Source organism: Apiospora hydei, assembly GCF_038363865.1.
Source record: "Apiospora hydei strain CBS 114990 chromosome Unknown utg000009l_segment0_segment0, whole genome shotgun sequence".
Lineage (NCBI taxonomy): Eukaryota > Fungi > Ascomycota > Sordariomycetes > Amphisphaeriales > Apiosporaceae > Apiospora > Apiospora hydei.
The window spans coordinates 1,665,030-1,684,355 of NW_027117368.1; the positions used below are offsets into that span (position 1 = coordinate 1,665,030).

A 19,326-nucleotide genomic window follows, 5' to 3' on the forward strand; every position below is an offset into this window, starting at 1 on the left:
CAGATCACGGGCTCAACAGAAAGACATTCTAACATGGTATTCGTCGACGGCCATGATGAAACGGACGCACAGCAGCAAACACGTTGGATGGCCGGCCAATGGGAAGTTGGTTGGATGTGCATGTTGGATGCAAGTACTTTCGGCTCTCTAATGCCCCTCTTTCTACCAGACACGGCCTACCTACTTTGTACTAAACTACGACAGTGCAGTGCAGTGCGGCGCGGCGCAATACGACTTCTCGGATGTGCCCTAGAAACATTGCGGTATTCGATGTGATTCAGAGCTTTACCTTCTAATCTTGGACAGGCAGACAGGTAGTATGTCGGCTGTGTATCCGCTCCAGACCTAGCCTCTTCTTCGGTGGGTACTTGCGGCCAGGGAGCGTGAAGTGAGCCATTATGACGACCCATTGGGAGCTTCGGCATCCGAGGGAGATATCCTGGCCGCCTTGCCGCCTCTCGCTTTGGGTCCTTGAGCACACACAGTCCTCCACGCGCCACGAGTGGCCGGGCGGAAACGGTGAAGACGACCGAAATCTTGGTTTGTCAGCACCAGGATGCCCCAACCACTTTTTATACCCTTCCTCTTGTGACATGGACCCAAAACGCAACAGGCACCTGGCGGTAGGAGCAGCCTTGTTGCAGCCTTCTTCGGCGCCCGGGGGTTCCAACCTGGCATGCCGGGAGACGCGCACCGAGTCGGAGCTGGCTGGGCATGGTGGCTTCCTGTGGCCCACGGCGTTATTTGGCTGGCGAATCGAGGTTCTGCTGGTGGTGCATTCGCATGACTGGGGTGCATTGGGATGGCACTAGGGGCGATTTGGGGGGTGGCACCCTTCAACCGCATTCCATGTCCTGCGTCGGATGGAGTCAGAGAAGCTGGGAAGAGCTCCTTCCTGCTAGGCCGGATCGCTTCGCCGCAATGAGTCAACCGGGCAAATGGTCGTCAGAAAATTACCGTCTCACGCTCACCACTTTTTCCCAAGCCACTCAGGCAAATTACCTCAGAGTGATAGATGCATGTACATACATTACATCCGTAGCTCTGCTTGTTCATCACATAATAGGCAAGCGGAGAGCGTCCTTGGCTTGAGTCGTTGGTTTGGATTTATCATTCCTTCACATCTGAAAACCCCCGAATGGTCAAGGTCCGAAGATTTGGATGTGCTGTAACTGACTTATCGATCGCAAGCGGGCCCATAACCGGGGCCTCTTCCAACCTCTTAATTGCCTGCCCTGTTCTGTAGCAGTTGTTATTTTATTTTATTTCATTTCAGTCCTCCCTGCGCTTAGGAGACATTCTCATCTCTAAGAAGTAAACAAACACCTCGAGGCAGACAGAAATCGCAGACCTGGTTGAGCTCGGCGGATTTGTAATTGGAAGCTTCGGCGCTCGGCGCTGGTACGGTACGGCACTTACGGACGACACCTGCCTCGAGTACAACCCCCCAAAAATGTCGGCCGAAAATGGTTTCTTGGGGACTTCTGCAGCCAGCGTGGGGCTGGTCGCACTCTTCACCACGCCAGCCGTCGTCAGATTGGTCCTGCAGCTTCGAAACCGGGATGCGAAGCCGTCAGATGTATACGGAGACGAGGATGGCAAGAGTACGCCGGAAGCCGTCAAGGCTTTCAGCGCAAAAGTTCCCAAATCCTTCATCCTCCTCTTGTCCCTGCTAGGCCTAGGTCTCTCGATTGCAATTGCTGTGCTGTCTACCCTTGGCGAGGGAAAGGGTCTCTTCCTCGAGAACTGGCTCACTGTTGCAGCTTGGGTAAGTTCACATGGATCCATTACCCTTCAGCATCCCCGATATTGCGAGAAGGGATCTCGCTAAACCGTATTGCAGGCACTTCTATTCTTTCAATCAATATGCATTGCGTCAAGCCACAGCTCTGTTACAGCTTATGGTCTCGGTCTGTATTCGGCACTTTCGTGCGTCGTTCTAGCTGCGGCACTAGCATTCCAGGATAACCGAGTCGCACAAGATCTCCTCAGGCACGATAAGGCTGCTTTCGTACTCAGGGTCGTCGAGATTGCCACTGTTGTCAGCCTAGCTTTTGCCAGCTTGTCTATGCCAAGGCGTCCTGATGTGTTCCACAACGACCAGCTTGTCGACAGGTACTATACCAGCTCAGCATGGGCTCGCTTCAACTGGAGCTGGCCGTCCAACGTCCTCCGGCATGCAGCAAAGAAGAACTCTCTCGATCTGGCTGACCTTCCAAGACCGGACCATTTTACGAGAGCCAAAGAAACCACGGCTGATTGGGAGAGCCGCGGGTTCAAGGGCCCGCTGTGGATTTCCATCATTCTTGCACACAAATGGATGTTCGCTGCCCAGTGGTTCGCGACTCTGGTAACCTCGTTCCTGAACTTCGCCCCACAATGGTGCGTTCTACAACTGCTTCGAATCCTCGAGAGACGCACAAACCGTGAGCCCCTTGGGTATGACGCGTGGATATGGGTCATCTGGATTGCCGTGGCCATCATCGCTCAGTCGTGGGTGGAGTCTCAAGTCTTCTGGATGTCATGGGCCGAATTGTGTGTTCCCATTCGAGCTCAGCTATCATCCCTGATTTTCAAGAAATCGATGAGACGCAAGGACATGAAGGGCGCAGGAAAGAAGAAAACGCAGGATGCCAACGCTACCGAGCCTACTATTGCCGCACCATCTGGCGAGTCTACCGCCATTGATAAGCCCGACACAGAGGAGACCGAAGAGGAGCAGCTCAAGAAGAGCAAGCAGAGCACCGTCAACCTGATCGGAGTCGACGCGAAACGCGTTTCCGATTTTGCCTCCTTCAACTTCTACTTCCCTGGTAGTCTTTTCAAGCTGATCGTGTCGCTGGTCTTCCTGTTGGACCTGCTGGGCTGGCAGGCTCTGATAGCTGGGTTCTCAACCATGCTCGCCATCACCCCCGTCAATGCCTACTTCAGCAAGCGGTACTCGGCTGCGCAAGATAAGTTGATGAAGGTTCGTGATAAAAAGATGGAAGTCGTCTCAGAGGCCCTCCAGGGTATTCGTCAAATCAAATTTGCCGCTCTTGAGCCGCAATGGGAGAAAAAAATTGGGGGAAGTTCGCGAGAGAGAACTCAACAGCGTTTGGAACGCGTTCATCAACGATGTCTTCTTGATCGGATGCTGGCTTACCAGCCCCATCATGCTCGCTGCCGTGGCTCTTGCAGTCTATGCGGCCATTCACGGCAGTCTGATTCCCAGCGTGGCATTCGTCTCGCTCGGCGTCTTCCGCGCACTGGAGGTTACCCTTTCCGTCATCCCTGAACTCATCACAGACCTCCTCGATGCTTGGGTCTCCGTTAAGCGTATCGATGATTACCTTCAGGGTGCAGAGATCGTCAAGTCTACCAATGAATCCGAGGAGATTACCTTCGACAACGCAACAATTGCCTGGCCCGCCGATGAGAAAGACAACGATGATCCTGATAGATTCATTCTGAGCAACATCAACGTCACATTCCCCAAGGGTGAACTGTCTGTCATCTCTGGTAAAACGGGCAGTGGGAAAAGTCTTATGCTGTCAGCTATCCTTGGCGAGATAGACGTTCTATCCGGATCCATTAGCCGGCCTAGAGCTCCTATGCTTAGCGAGAGACATGATACGAAGGCCAATCCAGGCAATTGGATCTTGCCTGGTGCTATTGCTGTGGTGGCTCAAATTCCATGGATCGAAAATGCTACTATCAAGGAGAACATCTTGTTCGGGCTGCCATTCGACGAACACCGCTACCTAACGACCCTCGAGGTTTGTGCTTTGAAGAAAGACATTGAGATGTTCAGCGACGGAGAAGAAACGGAAATCGGCGCAAACGGCATCAACCTCAGTGGTGGCCAGAAATGGCGCATCACCTTGGCGCGTGCAATGTACTCACGAGCCGAGCTCCTTGTTCTGGATGATATCTTCAGTGCCGTTGATGCCCATGTCGGACGTCATATATTCGAGAAATGTCTCAATGGTGAGCTCGGCGTTGGTCGTACCAGAATCCTGGTGACGCATCACGTTGCGCTTTGCGAGCCCAAGACGAAATACCTTGTGGAACTCGGCGACGGTGGTGTCCTCCATGCTGGCCTGAAGTCGGAACTTGAGGAAGACGGTACTTTGCAACAAATCAGGAGCCACGAGCAGACGGAAGCCGAGATCCAAGCCGACGGAGATGCAACCATGGTCAACTCCGAGGAAACATCTCAAGCCGACGAGGAGAACGGAGAGCCCCTTGCAAAGGTGCCTTCGAAAAAGGCGGCCCGGAAGTTTGTCGAGGAAGAAGGCCGGGAGAAAGGTGCCATCAAGAAGCACGTCTACGCCACGTATTTGAGCGACAGCGGCGGTTGGTTCTTCTGGACAAATGTTGTTCTCTTCTTCGTGTTCGTTCAAGCCTTGACCGTGGGGAGATCATGGTGGTTGAAAGTCTGGACCAGTGTCTACGAGAATGAGAAAACGCAAATGCACAGCACGAAGGAAGCATACGCATACTCCATGGACCTCCAACAGACCAGCTTCCGGCAGACCAGCTTTCGGCAGACCAGCCTTCACAGACTCATGCAGCCGGTTATCGAGTCTCACCGCGGCATCGCTTTCTACCTGGGCATTTATGTCCTGCTGGCCGTGGCAAGTGCACTGCTCGGCACCATTCGCTACTACTACATCTTCTGCGGTTCCATCCGAGCGTCTCGGAAGCTCTTTGCTCGATTGAACTTTGTCATACTCCGATCGCCCCTTCGATGGCTCGATACCGTTCCCGTCGGAAGAGTGCTGAACCGATTCACTGCCGACTTCCATTCCGTCGATACCCATCTTGCCTACTCCCTGGCTTTCGGGTTTGCCGCGTTCCTGAATTTGCTGGGAGTCATCGTTGCCGGCCTGTTTGTTTCGCCAGTTATCCTTGCACTCGCAGCGCTTCTTCTGTTCATTAGTGCATTCTACGCTGTTCAATACCTTCACGGCGCCAGACCGGTCAAGCGCCTCGAAAGCACGACCAAGTCGCCCGTCTTTGAACAGTTTGGCTCGGCCCTAAGTGGCGTGGCTACTATTCGTGGCTTCGACAAGGCACCCGTCTACGTGGATCGCATGTACAAGAAGCTGGATGACTGGACTGTTGCTACCTGGCACCTTTGGTTATTCAACAGATGGATGGGTTGGCGCATGGCTGTTGTCGGGTCGTTCTTCGCGAGTTTCGTGGCCATGCTCATCCTCTTGACCCCGGACATGGACTCCGCTCTCGCTGGCTTCGCCCTGGCATTCGCCCTAGACTTCTCGTCGATGGTCATGTGGACGATTCGCCATTATGCCAATATCGAACTCGAGATGAACGCCGCTGAGCGTGTCGTCGAGTACACGGAGCTCCCGACGGAGGATCTCGGCGGCGAGGACGCGCCGGCGGCCTGGCCCACCGAGGGACGCGTAGAAATCAACGATCTCGTCGTCGGCTACGCGGATGATCTGCCCCCTGTTCTGAAGGGTCTGAGTTTCAGCGTCAACCGCAACGAGAGAGTTGGTGTGGTCGGCCGTACCGGTGCCGGCAAATCTTCGCTGACCCTTGCGCTCTTCCGCTTCATCGAGGCACGGTCCGGCAGCATCTTCATCGACGGCGTCGACATCTCCAAGATCAAGCTGCACGACCTCCGATCGCGACTTGCCATTATCCCTCAGGATCCGGTGCTGTTCTCGGGCACAGTCCGCTCAAACCTTGATCCCTTCGACGACCACACCGACGCCGAACTCCTGGACTCGCTCCACCGCGTCCACCTGCTCTCCGAGAACGAGACCTCGCCCGGCACTCCCGTCGCCGCCTCGGACTCCGCCGGCGACGGCCAGCGGTCCAACACCAACATCTTCCGCGACCTCGCCTCCACCATCTCCGAGGGCGGCCTCAACCTGTCCCAGGGCCAGCGCCAGCTGCTCTGCCTCGCCCGCGCCATCGTCTCGCGCCCCAAGGTCATGGTCCTCGACGAGGCCACCAGCGCCGTCGACATGAGCACCGACGCGCTTATCCAGCGCTCCATCCGCGAGGAGTTCGACGACAGCACCCTCGTCGTCATTGCGCACCGCCTCAGCACCATTGCCGACTTTGACCGCATCTTGGTCCTCAGCGACGGCAAGGTGGCCGAGTTCGGCACCCCGAAGGAGCTGTGGGAGGCGGACGAGGGCAAGGGCATCTTCCGCGGCATGTGCGAGGAAAGTGGCGAGAAGGACCATCTCCGGGCGATTTGCTTGGGGGAGAATAAGAAATAGAAGAAAGGGAAAGATATGGGCTGCGAATGCCAAAGTCCATGATCTTTAAGAAGGAACTACGGTTTTATATATGTGGCGATAGACATACCTGGATAGGCGTTTTTGTTTGATAAGAGAAAAATGATTTGGACTCGAGAGTTATATGCCATTTACCCCTGAACACTGAACAATTGTGCTGACTTGCGCTGAAGTGATATCAGTGACATATAAGATCACGGTCAACAAATGCAGTAGGAACTTGCTAATAATATGCAGGTAGAATTGGTTATTAAGACCAGAGAAGCATGAGGTAACGATCGTGATATCTAAACAGCCCGACAGATACGCCTTCTTAGAAACAATCCACCGCCTGATTACATAAACTGTCGGAACCGACCAAAGGCCCCATCTACTGTTCCCCGACACTTGATCAAACTCCTTTGAAATCGGAAGACATCTTGGTCCCGACTTCCTACCAAGTACGTTTAACTATCAGCGGGTTACCACTTACATTGCCATACCGGGAAGCTCCTTGAGCCCTAGATTGGAAACGCGAAGTCAGTCTCATTTGAGCTACGGTCACTAGAGGGGACAAGAGGGATTTGCAGTAGAACTGTTAAGAGAAAGGGGAATGGAGGACTCACATTGGTCATCACCAATGCTCTCCTTGAAGGACTGCGACTTGAGGCAGGCGTTGGCCTGGGCCTCGGTCTGGCGCTTAAGGGGCGCGCAGCGGTCGTTGGCGCAGTGACCGTCCATGGCCTTCTGGAGAGCGTTGTCCTTCCAGCCGAAGAGGTAGTCGCCGTGGATGCCGTAACCCGTGTTGTCGCCGAAGCTCCAGTAGAAGGGCTGGGAGCCGTCGGCGGGCCACTCGGCCTTGTTGTTGAACTGGCGCGTGTCGAAGATGATCTCGTACATGACTTGCGGGATCTTGACGGGGTGCGTGCTGGGGCAGGCGGAACCCATCTCGAAGGCGCCGTTCGGGTACGCGATGTGTGACTTGTGGTCGGGCGAGTCCGTGTTCTTGCCATCCCAGCACGATGGGAAGGTCACTGTCACCCGCCAGCCGCCACCGCAGGGCTGCTTGGGGAAGCCGGGGATGTCAGAGCCCGTGCAGGGCGCCCCGCCGAAGGGACTTTGCTGCATGTTGGATTCGCAGCGGAAGCAAAGACCCTTCGGGACCTTGTTGGCGACGCGGTTGGTACTGTCACCTACCAACATGCGGAACCCCTGAGCAATATTGCTTGTCAGCTTTGGCTCGGTTGGCCCCGGGATGTAGGACTCCAAACTGGTAAAGCCACTTGGCTTCATGATGATGAAGACTCGAACAACGCTATCGTTACAAGTATTCAACTTATCCCAAGTTTCAGGGAACGGGGTAACATGATATCTTCTTTACCTTGGGGAAAGCCGTGACTTTGGCACTCTGCTGGTACCCACGGATGTAGTAGATAGTCATGCCGGCTTTTGTGCCGAGCCCGAGATTGGTATACTGGGGCACGCGCTTGAAAGTCCCGTTGCGGGCCTTGAAATAGACGCTCGCGGTCCAGTAGTTGGAGAAATCCTCCGAGTATGTACACGAGGTGCAGGTCGAGTCCGTTGGGGGTCAACATTAGACGGTTCCATGCTGGCGTTGAAGGAGTTGCCGCCGATGATCTGGTGCATATGGGCAGATGGCATGTTGCCCGGCTCGACCAAGGGGTCGACACGGTCAATGGTGAGCTGGGCGCAGCCAAAGCGCATGAGCTCCTGGGCTGTCACCAGCGAGGCCGTGGCGGCCGCGGTTACCAGAGCCTTGACGAGCATGATCGCGGCTCTTTATAAGATGTTGGTATGAGCTGTGATGAGGAGCAACCAGGAACGATTTGGACTGTAGTTTGTTGCGTTGTAAAACCCAGCTTCACTGGGGAACCGGGGACCTGGGTGTGGTGCCATGCTCTTTATCTACTTGCACGCTCGCCAACGGTTTCGAAGAGTCTCCCTCGAACCGCCCATCGCTTCTACCGAGCCATGGAACCGCCGTGTGATGAGTAGCTCCGGGTAAAAGCCAAGGACGGGCGTCATGCTGTGGCGGCGGCAATTGCCAAGAAGCGAAATAGGCATTTGCCGGTATTGCGATTAATATACTGCCAAAACTCCGCATGGGCTGGGGTGACTTGACAGGCTTGGTAAAGACGCCTTATTGGGCCAGCACCCTCGTACCCTATATGATGGCACTTACAGGCCCAGTCAATATGAGGGTCAGAATAGACAAGCCTTGCCACAACGGACAGGAGCCTAGACAACCCCCACAGACTAGCCTTGTTGGGAGCTGTCTCTCGGCACGTCTGTTGCGTCGTGGTGTTTGTTCAATCATCGCTTGAGTCCTGAATGCTTCAGTCTTTGGGTGGCCGTCCTCACCAATCCTGCGGTCAGTGGCTGGTCGACGAGGCCTTTCATCCGGTCGTAGTCGGCCCTTTTCTTTTCTATTGTCAGCATGTCAATCCATGTATCCATCACATTGTTATACATGACCGAGGCAGAATCTACTCGGGGGAGTCAGACAGCACAATGCGGTGTCTGGATTGACAACCTCCTCCGGGTAATCACACACGTGGACCACATCTGCCGTGGAACGCTGCAGTGCCGTGTCACTTTGACATGCCCATGTCCGGTTCGGGAAATAGAGACTCGTATGCAATCTTCATCGTTGCAGGGTCAGATCCAGATCCACGAGAATAGTGCTGGAGTAGAGGAAACACAACCCAGAGGGCAATCAAGCTTTTTGCCTCCCATACGCGACGCTGACACGTGCGGCAGGGAGGAAAACATCCTTGTTGAGCGAATCAGGTATTTTGTTGCCGTCAAAGCTCAGTTGATCAACTGGCGATCATGAATATCACGGCGCGCAATGCCTTTGTGGGTGGCTTATCCACGTGCCGACCCCTTCACTTGCAACGGAATGATGCTCGAGGGTCTCCCGACCTAGCACAGAGTACGGCGTAGGCGCCTTGATTTAGCTGGCTACCAGCCTTGGGTATATAGCATGGACCAGTGTGATAGGCCGCAAGTATTAAACAAGTAGACAGGCAGGTATGATCGGGCACTCTTGCTGGCTGTACGAGTCCCCCGCGGCGAAAGATGTTTGTTAATCCGTGAGCTCGGTCTTCAGTCACAGTGCAACATGAAGAGAGGGGATGAGTAAGTAAGTAGGCAACCTAGCACTGGACGTCAAGTTATGGCGCTAATTTCCAAAGCCATTGGACGGCTCCGCGCTTTCCCTTTCCGCGACCAAGTAGCCTGGAAAGAAGACAAGCTTTCACGTGCATCGAAAGGGAAAAGGCGGGAGTTTAGGTAAGTAAACATGCGTGTAGCAATCCATCCGCCTACAAGAATCCATGACGTTATCGGCTGGGTTCGGGGAGTTGTCAAGGACAAGTCCGAGTCCGAATGGGTCAAATTGGCCCTGAAAAGAACGCTGGTCTTGGCGTAAGCATTCTAGCAGGCATCGGCCAAAGATTCCTGGGCCAGATTCTCGATCTACACGGAGATTTCCTCACCAACCTCGCTATCGATCGGGCGTGTAACAGACAACCAATATTCTCCATTACTTGTTGGTTTTGGTGGCCACGCAGCCTGCTGGCGTATAGAAAGCGCACAATTCAGAATCATATCCTCCCCGTTTCCATTTGATGTTCCCATACTTATAGTAGTATCGACTATCCGGCTTCCGTGTTTCAGATCGTGGGGATTGACAGCTATTGAAGGCTGGCATCTAGGTTTTTTCTCAAAAGTTCCCAGAACAAATATCCTTATATTGCTATTTACTTACTTAATCTACCAAGACTTTCAACATGGCGGGTACCGTATATGTATTGGATAATTACTATCTCGCCATCACACTGCTCATCACCGTCGCATACCAGCTGTTTTTCTTCTCCATCGCCTTCAGCTTCAAATTCGACAAGCTGACCGGTAGGTCGTACCCAAAGCTGCCATCCGTCCGTCATTCCCTCTACTAACCGCCGAAAACCCACCAGACTTTGCGGGCGGGACCAACTTCGCCGTCCTGGCCGTCGTCACCATCGCCTTCAGCGGCCACCACCATGCGCGCCAGGTCGTCGCCTCGCTCTTCCTCATCGCCTGGGCCCTGCGGCTCTCGGGCTTCCTGCTGTTCCGCATCCTGAAGACGGGCAAGGACGACCGCTTCGACGACAAGCGCGACAAGTTCTTCCCCTTCCTCGGCTTCTGGCTCTTCCAGATGCTCTGGGTCTGGACCGTCTCCCTGCCCGTCACCGTCCTCAACTCGCCCAACGTCCAGCAGCGGTACGCCCAGCCGCCCTTCGGCACCGGCCGCGACGTCGCCGGCGTCGTCCTCTACGCCATCGGGCTCGTCATGGAGACGGTCAGCGACGCGCAGAAGTTCGCGTTCCGGCAGGCCAACGACAAGAGCGCCGTCTGCGACAAGGGCTTCTTCTACTTCAGTCGGCATCCCAACTACTTTGGGGAGATCATTATTCAGTTCTGTGAGTTTCGACTTCGGCGCAAAGTTTGATCCCATTATGGGTCAAAGCGGGCCATCGCTAACAGTTATAGCGATATATATGATCGCCGTCTCGCCTGCTGCCGATGGCTATGTCGGAGGCCAAGCCTTCAAGGCATTATACGCCACCATCGTGGGTCCTTTCTTACTAACCATACTGCTAATGTTCGTCTCGGGACTTCCGCTCTCCGAAAGACCCGGCGCAAAGAAACGGTACGAGAAGGGGCTGAACTGGGAGGGCTATCAGCGTTACCTGAATCGAACGAGCATCCTTATCCCGTTTCCGCCGCAGATTTACGAGCATCTGCCCACCATTTTGAAGCGCACGCTGCTCTTGGAGTTCCCGATGTACGTGTTCGACCCGGCGAAACACTCAGAAGGGGCGCCGGGAGTCCGGTCCGCGGAGGAGGGCCAGAACAGCCAGTCGGGCGATGCCAATCACAGCCGGCAGAGCGGCGAGCCGCTGACGGAATCGGGATCCTGATTTTAGCAAGAAAATCTGTAGCCGGGACTCCTTACATTTATAAACGACAAACCCAAGTCCATTTCTAACTTTTATGTTTTTTATACAAGCAAGCAAGCGATGTCCAAAATCAACCCTGGTGAACGGTTTACGTAAATTTGGCTTTTGCAGGTAGGAACCAGCTACCAGGCACCCTTTGGTCGTTCATCAGAACCCGCCCAACTCGCAAGGACCTCGCACCTTGTGCAGCTTCTCCAACTCTTGTACCTGCTTGGGCTCCGGCCACACGCCAGGGGTGCCTCCGCTCCCCGTCAGACAGCCCGGGTGCTCGGGAGGTTGATCCAAGCTCTCCTGTGACATGGAGTACTCCGACGGAGGCGCTTCCTCCTCGTGACTCTCACAGCCCTCGGGTATCGGGACCATGGCCGACTTGGTGTAGATGTGGATGGCCTTGTTCCAATCCAGACCCTTGGTGATGCATCCGCCCTTGACCGAAACAACGTTCTTTTCCTTTTTTTCGCACCACCCCCGTTGTGTTAGCGAACAGAGCCTCTGCCTCTACCTCTTCGCCCTTGGTTGCGACCTAGGACCGGATGTGACTCACAGGGGTCGTGTGTATCAAGCGTGTCCCGCAGGCACGGCAGAAATAGCTAATGTTCGGTTATGGGTGTTAAGCAAGAGGTCTCTCCAGCCAGGTCAAACCAGGATCGGGATGCCCGATCTATTGAGCAAGGCACCACGAAGTTTGGCTTACCAGTACATCGTATGTCCCGAGGGGGTGGGCCGTCTAGTAACGACAAAGTCAGTCATTCGTAAGTATGTACTTAGTCAGCACCGAAATAAACTCGGTATGGTGGTGGATCAGGACTCACGTATAACATGACAGGCCCTCTGAATTCGGCAAATGGAACTTAGGGAAGATTGCGCTGGTTCCAAACGCCGACGAGGTCTGTAAGCGACATTCGAAGCAGTGGCAGATGTACAAGGCCAATGGCTGCTCAAGCGGGGTCGTGAATTGGACGGCACCACACTGACACCGGCAATCCATATTTGCTGGTGTCTTCTTCTCCCGTTAGATACTTTTCAGAAGGACTCGGTTCCAAAGGTAGGTAGGTAGGTAGGTAGGTAGGTAGGTAGGTAGGTAGGTAGGTAGGTAGGTAGGTAGGTAAGTGAAGGACCAGGTACCAGCCTCGCGGTCTTGTCGGAAATATTACTCAAGGTATTATGACTCCGGCTCCAGAGCTATAGGTCGGTAGCAACGTGAAAGAGTCGAAAAGATCAATCAAGCGGCACTGTACCAGCTGCGCCGTACAGGATGTAGACCTAACGGCAGAGCCCCGCATCGCTAATAGCAGCTGCATAGATGCAGCCGGTTTGAGTCACCGGGCAGTTGATCGCGAAGCCACATGCATGCCATGGCGTTGCATTTAAGCCTATCATGTCACGGATGCTGCCTATCATCGAACAATGGGTTACTTCTTTAGCCAATAAGGTGGCAGTTCATTTCAGCTCTGACGACCCCCAATGGCAACAAGTAAATTATACAGATTGCATCAGTGCTAATAAGTAAGTTTATACAGTATGTATGCGTATAATACCTGTCTATATGGCCTGATTAAGCATGCCACCTATCCCTACCGGTCTTATCCACCACCTCTCTCGGCGTCCATTCAGGCGCCTCCTCCACCGCACAGCGCTTCTCGATGCGCCGCGCGACATTGACAATCGGCTCATCCACCCAGCGGCAGAAAAGCTCCGCGATGCTCATGACCAGCGGCACGAAGAAGACGAGCCCCAGCAGCCAGCACAGCGTGCGCTGGCCCACCGTATCCACGCCCGTCAGGCCCTTGAGCCCGAACCCGGGCGCCGCCGGCTGGTAGTCCGGCTGGCCCACCTTGCCGCTTGGGCTCTTCCGGGCCGGCTGGCCCGTGATCTTGGTCTGCAGCACCTCCAGAACGGGCCCGTGGACGATGTACACGGCGAAACTAACGCGGCCGCAGTATTGCGCGAACCGGCTCTCGAGCAGCTTCCGGACAACGCCCAGCCGGCCAACCGACCACACCACGCCAACCGCGCACAGGGCGAACCAGAACTTCTGGGGCTCGACCGGATTGTTGTGGGGGTACGCCGCAGGCGTCCAGGCGTCGAGCATGTTGATGCCCCAAGTGTAGTCGGGCTTGTTGTTCGGCCACCCGGCCACATATAACGCTACCGTCAGGATGAACCAGTGGAGCACCTTCTCTGCTAAAGAAATATCGTCGACGCTGGTGGGCGGGTCGTAGTGCTCGTACTGCTTTAGCTGCGCCTGGCGCTGCTCTGCCGCCTTGAGGTGGGCCTCGGCCAGGAACATGCCGGCGATGAACTCGAAGGCAGCCCATCGCCCGCAGGCGAGACAGTAATTCATGAGGAACAGAGTGACGAACAGCCGCACGTGGTACTTCACGCGCGACAGCGTCAGCAGGACGATGAACAGCAGCATGGAGTGGCACATCTCGATGGGAATGGTCCAGAGGTGCAGGTCGTAGGCAGGCCGCAGCTCCGTCTCCCAGCTCCAGGGCCATAGCACTTGGTAGAATATCGAGCTGGCCCAATGCTCCAGCTGGGCCCGGAAGGTTGGCTGGGGCCTGTAGGCAAGCCCGAGGCAGATCAGGACGAAGACTATACATGTCGATACCAAGGGCGGGCCGTACAGCCGGATAGGTCTCCGGAAGGCCGAGGAGGCCAAGGCGGTATGGAAGCCCTTGAAATTGCGAGCGCGAATCTCTCGCAGTGGCTTGTACGATAAAACGAAGCCCGAGATGACGAAGAAGATGTGCACCATCGGCCGGCCCGAGAAGATGAGGCGCAAGAAGGGCAGCTGGACGGGCGAAGAGCCCACGTCGCTACTTTCGTACGGCGGGTTCTCGTATGGTACGCCGTACGTCGGTAGCATGTACCTGTGGTTCTCCTCGGTATAATGGCAGAAGAAGACGAGAACGGAGGCTAGGCCCCGCAGGCCGTCCAGGTATGATGTCGGGTGTAGACGACGGGACTTGGAGCTCGCCGGCTGGGGCTGAGATGCCATTGCCAAATCAGGGTTGAGTTTCTGCGTCATGTAGTTGGAGACGAAGGTGTACATTGACAGCGAAGAAGCGCGAACCCGTCCCATTATGGCACACCACGCGGGCACCACGCGGAATTCCTACAGCTCGTGTCTTTATCCTTGGATTGCAATAAAATGCGATATACCCATGCTGGTGTGGGGGGTTAAAGATGATGAGGATCCTCGCTCTGTCTTGTATTATACTCCTGAAATGAGGATGATGTAGTTGCTTTGCAAACTGGCGCGTGGGGGGAGCGTATGATCTAAGTCTTTAATAGGTAGTGTCCCGAGGTCGTGGCACTTGGTGTATCAAAGGCTCATCCGATGTGCCGACCTGTTACAAGCCCGGGCCGGACACGGGGATGTGTTGGACAGCGGTTAGTAAGAAGGCGAAGTCAAAGATGCCGGAACAGAATAGCGCCGGGTTGTGAGGAAAGCTTAGAGAGAGAGATGCTAGCAGTAACAGGCTCGGGTTCGAAAACGGTACAGCAAACCTTGAGGACGCTTAGGCGACGAAGGGTTTGGGGATGAGATAAGATGGCAGAGATGTATGTGTATAATGGAAAGTGAAACGGTCGAAAGCGTGTGTGTCTCTAGGTAAGTCACCCACCTAGGTAGGTGTGTAGAAGGACACACCCAGGTTCATGGGCCGGTCTAGGTTAGGTGGTTACATAGTTACTCGCCCGCAGCTCTGCCCCTGCTGCTCATCGTCATGCCCATATCTTGCTAAGCCATTGGAAACGATGAACAACGGGGCCTCCCCGGGGACTATGTTGTGTCCTGACTTGCGGCGCTATGCCGTTTTGGCGCCCTCCTCCACAATATGCAGGAACGAGCATGGATTCCAGGCCTCAGGGGAAGCAGCAGCAGCAGCAGTAGTAGTAGCTGTGATTGCATGGGGCCCCGTCGTGGGATGCTGGCAGCTGGTGTTGTTGAGCTGGGTCGAGTCAGGCTGGCCAGTGGCGCGCACGCGCTCCGAGACGGCGTTTCACTCGAAGCCGTGATGGGGGATGAAAGTGCGCCATAAAACAGGGCCAATCGACATGTGGGACATAACGATCTGCTTGCAACAACGAACCTTACGGGGGGATTGATTTTCTCCCCACAAGGGTCAAGACTTGTTTCCAGCCGCGATCGATGAGCCACACTCTCTCTCTTTTGGCCATTGACAGTCTGGACAGTGGTCTGGACAGTGGTCTGGACAGTGGTCGGGGCAAATAGTCTGGGCCGTAGTCCGTAGTCTGGGGAGACCCGCCATTTTTTCAGCTGACAACCGCGTTGGAGAAGGCTTGATTGTAGGTACTGGGACTGACTGAGCATTCTGGCCAAGCTGCCAAGTTCCTTGTCTCGAAGCGCCACGCAGCTATATTTATTCGTTTGCTACATCCTGCAGTGCGCCTGCTCTGTTGATTGTAAGATTTAGATTGGATCCTTCTCACCTCTAGCAAGAGCTTGCAGGCAACCCGCCCAATTCTGTTGGTCTTCGCACGTGTGAAACGGATCGGTGGTGTACAATCTAGCCATCATCTACCTACTTCCTAGCCTCCAGACTCGCGCGGTTAGGCTTTTAAGCATTCTGCGTTAGCGGACAAGCTATTCGCTCCTCGGGACGCTCTATCTTTTTTCTCTCTCGCTAATCGAGACGACGCCCCTTTCCCCCCACGCTGGGACCTTGATCTGGGCGTGTTCTGGCACGGCGCTACTGCACATGTGACATTGCGCACAGAGAGAGAGGCTCGTTTGGGGAAGCGAACTCGGTCAGATGTAAAATGAGGCTCAACAACAATGGAATATCCACTTCTCGTTCCTTCGTTTCTCGGGTGCACTACTGCTTTCTTCCCGAAGTCAAGAAGTCTACGCTCAAATTCTTCCTTACTCACCTTGACCCTAGACAGACCGCAACCCGAGAGGTTACACTGCAGTTGGCAAGTAGAAGTAGGGGCTATAGTGTAGACACGTGGCAGTGGCGCCTCTTTTCGGAACAGCCTCCGAGTTTGCTGCTCGCAATACCAAAGTCATTTCATGCATTATCTTCGTCCGGGTCATTCTCAAGCTTTCCATCGTAGAGTACTCGTGGTATCCTCGTGTGGTTCTGCTCTTTTGGTATTAACTCTTTTACCGTATTACATATCTGAGTGCCCTCTCTTATTCAAATCCCTGACATGACACGAGGGGAGAGGTTTGACTCGATGCTTCGAGCTGTTGTCTGGTGGATGAGCGCATTTGACTGACTTGAAACATACGATCCCAGACAACTTCAACGCGTTGAAAGGTAAACTCGATGAGTTCAATCTGCGTCCAAAAGTGAAGACCGCCGGCCTTTTTCATTCTGTGTCTAGCACGGCTTGGTCTTGCTTCTCCACGGCGACGAGACGCCTTTCTCGAGGTCGGTCGCCTCGTTCAAGTCCAGAGCGCTTATATCGCTGTTGGACCGGGTATATTTGCCGCTGTCGGCAGCCGCTGGATAGTGCCCACCTTCTCCTCCGTCTCCTCCGCCACCTCCACTTCCTCCACCTCCGCCTCCTGCAGCCAACACGTCTTGGTGCGTCCTGCAGAACTCGTCCTTGTAGCCATACAGCCCTCCATTGTCGTCGTTGCTGCCGCCGCCGCCGCCGCCGCCGCTCTTCTGGTCGAGCCAAGCCTTGCTGCTGCTGTGATGGCTAATGTTTCCGCCCCCACAACCGCCGTCTTCGTCGTCTTCCTCGCAGTCGTCGTCCGGGCAAGCAGGCGAAGGCCATGCCCGCGACACCAAGTCGAGGATCCGGATCGGGACGTAGACCAGGCCGATGACCAGGTACGCGAAAGTGAAGCCGACGAACCGCAGCGCCCGCAGCAGGCACTGCCGCGCCTCGCAGCGGATGTGGCGCACGGACAGGGTGACGACGGCGAAGAGGCCGCAGAGCGTGGCGGCGACGGAGAGGAGGACGGTGTTGAAGCCCGCTATGGTCATGGGGGCGGCTCCCGTCGTCGTCGTCTCAGGGGGGTCTGTCCTTGAGTGAGGCCCGACATTTCTCTTTTTGAGTGGCGGCGGTATGCTATATGTATAGAACCCAGAGCGATTATGTGATAACTGGGACTACTAATACGTAGGTAGCTTGATAGGGAAAATCGCCGCTGCTGATTTGGTCGTTTCGTTGCAGATGTGGTATGGGCAAGCCTGATTTGTCAACGGTTGGCTGACTTCTCGACCAATGGCAGACCTCCCCCCGAAAAGCAAGAGAAAAACTACCCACCTCGGCCCGAGTCGCTCTTATATAAAAGGTTCCGTGAGGACCTGGAATGTCTCCGTAAAATGACTGTTATATACGGGCGTGTCTGTATATGCCTTGGACCGTTAAGGTAGGTGATGAACAAATCCTGTCGTCGATATGGGCCAGGCAAAGGCTTTCCATACGCCAGCCAGAAAGAATAGAATGATGGAAGCTGAAGATCGATGGATGGTTCACGAGGTGGCCAACCCAAATCCTAACAAACGGGCGCGGTGCAGTGACCATCCTGGAGTGTCTGTTATTCGTTCAACCTCCTATTGTATACAGTGACGATGTGTACGTGGCAGGAGAACGAATGGCCACATGACAAGCGGGTCACTGGACCCCGTTATGGTGAAGCCACAGACAAGAGAGAACAGACGACATCGGAACCAACGCCTGGTGGTGCAAATGGGAGGAAGAGAATAACGACAACTCGAGGTGCTTAAGTAAGTTGACGAGCAAGTGGATTATATCAAATCATCATGAGTTGATGTTGTGCAGATTTTATGCACCATTTTTTCATGCCTATGCCTCTGATCCGACCCTTTCTGCGCCAAGGCCCAACTAATTACGAGTCCCCCTTTTTTTCTGATATGCCAATGAAAACCGCAAATAGGATCGATCCCCTAAACTTGCTCAACACAGATTACATCCACCGGTCTCGAGCCTGTTCCCCTATCCTCGCTGAGTCCCTCTCCTAGCATCCCACACCAAGCTAGCTTCCTCTCCGCATCCCACGATGGCAACGCCAGCTCTATTTCCAGCTGCCGTAACGCCTTGAGCAGCCGCAGCCCGGCAAGCACGACATGCAGCGGGATCAGCTCCCCTCTTCCGACTCCGCCCCCGCTGTTGTTGCTGTTGTTGTTGTTATCTTCTTGGCTTCCGACGCCATCACCGCCGCCTACCGCTCCTCCCCAGACGACCCAGTTCCGCCCGAATAAACCGCCACCGCCGCTCTGGATCTTCAGCCGCAGTCCGCGCAGGCCCGCGGCCCAGAGCCCGCACAACCCGACCCATGCCGCCACAGCGCCGCCGCCGGGAAGGACGAGATCCCACGCCGTGACTTCGAGCCGCGCATAGCGTAGGGCGTCCCGCTGCCATGGCTGGGGCAGCAGGCGGCTCGTGCAGGCACGCGCGGCCCATAGGCCGGGCAAGCCCGCGTGCAAATGCGAGTTCTTCGTCGGGCTCAGGCTTGTAAAATCGAGCTCGTTCTCCTCCAGTGCCAGCGCGCGCGCCTCGGCATGGACCTGCCGGCACGTCTGGAGCAGCGCCGTGGGGATGGCGGCCCAAGGCCGGTGTGGGGAGAGCAAACTTCCTCCTACTTTGGGTATCAAAGACCACGAATCCTCCAACGCCCCCTCCACCGGCGGCGACGACCCTTTGCAGACATAGGCGATGGAGCGCTCTGCTCGTATAGGATGTTGCAAGTGCACCCATTTATACACCTGAAGGCGAACTTCGGTGGGCAGGTCAAGGATGGGAAAGACGTTTGGTCCATTTGGTTCCATATCGACTGCTGCTTGGTCTTGTTGCTGTTGTGTATCCTCTTCACTCTGCATGACGAATTGAGCCCCGGTAGCATGCATAGAGGGTAAGACTTGAGATAGCGACTGTTTTGCAGCATTGATATGTTCCTTCTTGTCGACCTTTTCTTTTTTGATTGCCGTCTCCCTGTTATTTACCATCTCCACTTTGCATATTTGAAACCCGGTTTGATCCCTTGGTGATGGTATTGGCCCCGGAAGCGCCGAAGACAATGCCATTTGTTGAAGGTCTCATCGGCAAAA

At 55.0% G+C, this 19,326-nt stretch overlaps 7 protein-coding genes across 7 annotated transcripts; 2 read left to right on the forward strand and 5 right to left on the reverse strand.

Moving 5' to 3' along the window:
• Positions 1–1,453: 1,453 nt before the first annotated feature.
• Positions 1,454–6,242, forward strand: PG997_012303 (uncharacterized protein; the record flags this gene model as incomplete). The annotated part of the gene is made up of 3 exons (XM_066816617.1): positions 1,454–1,768; positions 1,844–3,011; positions 3,073–6,242. The coding sequence occupies 3 exons, from the start codon at positions 1,454–1,456 to the stop codon at positions 6,240–6,242; spliced, it is 4,653 nt and encodes a 1,550-aa protein (XP_066662309.1).
• A 561-nt stretch (positions 6,243–6,803) lies between these two features.
• Positions 6,804–8,027, reverse strand: PG997_012304 (uncharacterized protein; the record flags this gene model as incomplete). Its single annotated transcript, XM_066816618.1, has 3 exons — positions 6,804–7,554; positions 7,658–7,746; positions 7,800–8,027. 3 exons carry the CDS (start codon positions 8,025–8,027, stop codon positions 6,804–6,806), a joined length of 1,068 nt encoding a protein of 355 aa, XP_066662310.1.
• A 2,027-nt stretch (positions 8,028–10,054) lies between these two features.
• On the forward strand, positions 10,055–11,227 carry PG997_012305 (uncharacterized protein; the record flags this gene model as incomplete). The annotated part of the gene is made up of 3 exons (XM_066816619.1): positions 10,055–10,175; positions 10,241–10,726; positions 10,797–11,227. 3 exons carry the CDS (start codon positions 10,055–10,057, stop codon positions 11,225–11,227), a joined length of 1,038 nt encoding a protein of 345 aa, XP_066662311.1.
• Positions 11,228–11,413: 186 nt separating this feature from the next.
• Positions 11,414–12,254, reverse strand: PG997_012306 (uncharacterized protein; the record flags this gene model as incomplete). Its single annotated transcript, XM_066816620.1, has 3 exons — positions 11,414–11,716; positions 11,811–11,856; positions 12,079–12,254. 3 exons carry the CDS (start codon positions 12,252–12,254, stop codon positions 11,414–11,416), a joined length of 525 nt encoding a protein of 174 aa, XP_066662312.1.
• A 567-nt stretch (positions 12,255–12,821) lies between these two features.
• Positions 12,822–14,354, reverse strand: PG997_012307 (uncharacterized protein; the record flags this gene model as incomplete). Its single annotated transcript, XM_066816621.1, has 1 exon — positions 12,822–14,354. The coding sequence occupies one exon, from the start codon at positions 14,352–14,354 to the stop codon at positions 12,822–12,824; it is 1,533 nt and encodes a 510-aa protein (XP_066662313.1).
• A 2,269-nt stretch (positions 14,355–16,623) lies between these two features.
• Positions 16,624–17,238, reverse strand: PG997_012308 (uncharacterized protein; the record flags this gene model as incomplete). The annotated part of the gene is made up of 1 exon (XM_066816622.1): positions 16,624–17,238. One exon carries the CDS (start codon positions 17,236–17,238, stop codon positions 16,624–16,626), a length of 615 nt encoding a protein of 204 aa, XP_066662314.1.
• Positions 17,239–18,165: 927 nt separating this feature from the next.
• On the reverse strand, positions 18,166–19,098 carry PG997_012309 (uncharacterized protein; the record flags this gene model as incomplete). Its single annotated transcript, XM_066816623.1, has 1 exon — positions 18,166–19,098. One exon carries the CDS (start codon positions 19,096–19,098, stop codon positions 18,166–18,168), a length of 933 nt encoding a protein of 310 aa, XP_066662315.1.
• Between the last annotated feature and the right edge of the window lie 228 nt (positions 19,099–19,326).